The sequence below is a fragment of the Nannospalax galili genome, unplaced genomic scaffold (genome assembly GCF_000622305.1).
Source record: "Nannospalax galili isolate Female #2095 unplaced genomic scaffold, S.galili_v1.0 scaffold1408, whole genome shotgun sequence".
NCBI lineage: Eukaryota > Metazoa > Chordata > Mammalia > Rodentia > Spalacidae > Nannospalax > Nannospalax galili.
In genome coordinates this window covers 369688-374219 of record NW_008357131.1, presented here as the reverse complement: position 1 = coordinate 374219, position 4532 = coordinate 369688, and the positions used below count along the sequence as shown (strand labels likewise).

The 4532-nt window shown below is 40.4% G+C and overlaps 1 protein-coding gene across 1 annotated transcript in view; it reads right to left on the bottom strand.

The window, feature by feature from the left end:
- The window catches only part of Pxmp4 (peroxisomal membrane protein 4), a 38995-nt gene that overhangs the window by 26029 nt on the left and 8434 nt on the right, over positions 1-4532 (bottom strand). The window contains exon 2 of the mRNA XM_008855055.3: positions 3295-3357. Within this exon, the coding sequence (XP_008853277.1) occupies positions 3295-3357 (63 nt within the window). The remainder of the gene's footprint in view (positions 1-3294; positions 3358-4532) is intronic.

Genomic DNA, 4532 nt, shown 5'->3' with positions numbered 1-4532 from the left:
ATCCATGTTTGTTGCTGCTCTTTTCACAATAGCTAAGAGATGGAAGCAACCTAAGCGTCCCTCAATTGACAAGTGGATAATGAAAATGTGGTTCATTTGTATGATGGCGTTTTGCTCAGCAGTAAAGAGGAAATCATGAAATTTGCAGGTGAATGGATGGAACTAGAAACTGTTATACTAAGTGAAGTAACACAATCTCAGAAAAAAAATCTACATATGTTCTTCCTGATATGTGGATCCTAGATCCAGACTCTGATAAATAAGTATGCAACCAAACGTAACTACAGGAATCAGGATAATGGAAAGGAAACAGGGAGGTAATGGAAAAGAAATAACCTGAAAGAGAAGAACAGTAGGAAACAGGCCTTAATAAGGGAGATATGGATAAAAATTGGGTTAGTTTAAGGGCGGGGGAAGGGTATACAAGGAACCTAGGGGATAAAGGGAAAGAAGGCGCTCAAGAGAGGTAGGACCGTAGGAGAAGGGTATTATTAAGGGAGAAAGGGGGGAAATGGGGACATCTTAAGTGGGAAAACTATGGTGGAGGAGTGAGACAATGCGAGAGATAAACAATGCCTAGCTAGTTTTAAAAACCAGAGGGAACCATATTACTACTACACCCTACTGACAAATTATACATAGCAGATCAAGAAATATATGTCTAGGTAAGGTTCATCTGAGAACAATTGGTCTTTGCCCAATATTTATGTATATGACACATAGTAATTAAAAGTATCAGACTTGTGGAACTAACCTTCTTGGATGTTTAAAAGACATACTTTGAGGCCTATACTAATTTGGTCAGAGGGACATAAAGGACAGTTTTTGCTCCTTGCCCTCCTAGGTCGACTAGTTCCAGGGGACTATGAGCATCTCTCAAAATGTCCTGTAATTGTGGTGGGTCACCTGTCCTCTTGATCAAGGAGGCCAAGGAGACCCCACCAAGATGGACTTGAACCAGTGTCCAGTCTACAAAAGAAGGGTCAATACAGAGGAATCATTTCCTCCATGCTTCCAAGTGAAGCCAACCATGGTCGAGCAGGACCTTTGACTTATCTTCACATAGGCGGAACTGGTAAAAGAAAGGAGCCAGGGGCTCCTCCAAGCCCATGAGATCCCTGAGGAACAGATCCTCAAACGACCTTAAGAGTAAAAATAAATTGGCTTATCTGGGCCAACTGTATGGCCTTAAACATCCAAAAGAGAAGTATAACCAAAGATTAAAGGGGTCAATACAATTTCTTAAGAGTCCATATGCATAGCTAAAGACTACATAACAAGCAACAATGCCAGATAGGAGATACCTTCTTTTGAGCTGTTGGCCAGGGTGGCCAAAGGGACTCCCAGATAGTAATCCAGCACAGAACTGGGAAAATGAACAGCAGACCCTAATCTCATCTAAAGGAGTACTGACAACTGATTGCTGCTAGAAGAGGAACAGCTGACCCTCCTAAAACAAAGACCTCTAGACAGGCTGACTAGATTCACCAGATGGACAAGAAGTGGGGATTGGCTGGGGTGTGAACAACACAGCAGACAGTCACAGGGATATCAGAGTATAAGGGCTCTAGTGGTGGGAGGGAGGCTATGGGAGGGTGCCATCTGGGAAGTGGGAGTATAGCTGAATAAGATGGTTTGAGATGTTCTGTGTGATATACACACACTTAAAAAAATCAACAAATTTTTAAAAATGTATTATATTTGAGGAGGAAGCATGGAAATTTACATCGTGCTAATTAGTTTGAGGTGATAAACATTACCATTGAAATCTACCCAATGACTTCATAGACATACACAGGCGCCAAGGATACAAGTGCAACCGATTATGACTAGTAATAATCAGATACATACAGATTAGAGATGCATGTGCCAACATCTCAGTGTTAGTAGCAAAAACAATAAGTCTTTCTGCAAGGAACAATATATTCTAAAATGAGGTGGAGATCTTTTTGAAAAGTTAAAAAACTCATTCAATTTTATGTCTTACAGTGCTTATACTGAGTTCAATATTGTTTAACTGTATTAACTCAACTGTTAACCTAGAAATTTGCACCCACTTGTGAAAGAGATGTACTCTTGCTCTGGAGTGTGTTACTAAATATGTTAAATCTTTACTGAAATGGTTCTTCTAATCATGTAGTTATTAACGATTTAAAAAATAAGGATTAAAAAAATAATAATTAGTAGATGTGATAAACATTACCATTGAAATCTACCTGATGACTTTATATCTATGCTCAGATGCCAAGGAGCTCAGAAAGTAACCGACTATCACTAGTAAGAATCAGATATATAGAGATCAGAAATGCATGTGCAAACATATTAATGTCAATTGCATTGAAAATGAATTTTTCTGTATGAAACTGTGTATTTTAATAATGAAATGGAGATCTTTTTTTAAAGGTTAAAATCTCATTTAACTTTATGTCTTATAGGGTTTATACTGAGTACAATATTGTATAACTATAATAATTCAACTGTAAACCTAAAAATTTACAGCCAATTCTGAAAAAGATGCATCTTAGCTCAGAAAATTTTTATTGAATATGTCAATGCTGTTGTAATGAAATGCTTCTTCTAAGTATGTGGTTATTAAATAAATAATTAACGAAAAAAATATTCTTTACTAGGAGGTTTAATAAAGTAAACAGAAACCAGGACACCTGCTTGTCTTGAATGACCCAAGGTTTGTCACTACTGGACTTCTATTGGCCTTTCCAAAAAAAAAAAAAAACACTAGATCACAGAACTTTTCTGAGTAGAGCCTTGAAGGGGAAGGATTATGAGGGCTCAAAAGAAGGCCAAGACACTTAAGCAGTTGAGGAGAGATCAGAAACAGCTTCCCAGAGAATCTGACTCAGAGTACTAGACAGGTCCCAGGTGGAAAATAAAGCCTGGCTGGAAAAGACAGGGCACTCCTGATAGGGGTATGCACGAGCAAATATGTGGGAGCAAAAACACCGAAACATGTGTAAGGAACAGGTCCTGCATGCCAAGGAGGCCCCACAGTGGACACTGTAGGGATTCAGCTGAGGCCAGGTAAGAAGGCCTTGAGGATCCAGGCCTGGCAGTTGGGCATCTCTGGAGGACAGTGGCAAGGCACAGGCATTTTTCAAGTGGGGACACATACCAGAGTTGGACTTTAGGAAGTGCAGTAAAGTAAGGCTGGGTGGGGGTGGACAGGCTAGACCCTGCTAGGAAGCTACTACAACCATTGTGGGCTGAGAGCTGACCTCATCTCTCCCAATTGAGTAGTATCCAGAGACCTGGGTGGGGGTGGGAGTTGGAGCATACCTGCCACTCCTGAAGAGAAAGGTCATGACCATTGCGTGAGGGGCCCGGATTTTGACTCCATAGCTGTAGAAACAGAAGAAAACAGTTACCATGTCATCACTATAGCATTTTCTTTCTCAGCTCTCCCTTTGACTCCTGATCTCTCCAGTCCCCAATTTTAATACCACATTGGGAGAGGAAACAATGTTGGCTTTACAATAAAATCTGGGTTGAAGTTCCAGATCTTCCTGGTAGGGTGGGCCTCAGCTTGCCCTTTAACTTCTCATAGTCTGTTTCCTCAACTGTAAAAAGGGTTGGGAAACCTCAGTGGGCTGGGTATAATGTCTGATAGAAGATGGTATATGTAAAAGGCCTCCACATCCCTGCCTGTCTGGCTTTGTGGGGATGGTCCTATAGCTCCATCTTGATGCCTCCACTGCAGACAGACTCATCTTTTATTTTTAATTTGCTATATTATTAATAGTTTTTATTTTTACATTTTTATTACATTTGTTATCTATTTATTTAATTTATGGGTGTGGGCAGCATGCCATGGTGCTTATGTGGAGGTCAGAGGACAACTTCAGGAGGAGCTCGTTCTGTCCTATTCACCATATGATTTGAGGATCAAACTGGGTCTTTAGGTTTGGCAACAAGTCCCTTTACTCACTGAGCCATCTCACCTGCTTTTTGCTTCATTTTGTTTTTTTGAGACAGGTTCTCATGTAGCTCAGGCCCTGTAGCTGATAGAGGCCTTGAACTCCTGATCTTCTGCTACGACTTCCTGAGTGCTAGGGTTATAGATGTGTGCCACTATGCCCAATTTAACCTATTAATTAATTAATTAATTAATTAACTTACTTACTTGCTTATTTATGTGTGTATATTCCTGGGGATCAAAGTACAACTTCACACATTAGGCAAGTGAGTTGTAGGACCAGTCTCTTTCAGTGGTGAAGATCTAATCTGGAGCCCCTAGGTAAGTGTTCTACCTCTGATCCCATCCCCAAATTTATCTTTTGTGTAATGTGGAGAGATGGTGCTTCAGTTAAGATCACCGACTGCTCTTGCAGAGGACTGGAGTTTGACATCCAGAACCCATGTCAGGTAGCTCACAATTACCCATAACTGTAGCTTCAGGGGGATTGAAGACCTCTGGCCTCCTCTGGCCTTGGGCACCTGTACTTGTGTGTACATACTCACACACAGACATACACATAATTAAAACTAATAAAAACAAATCTTTATGTATATATATA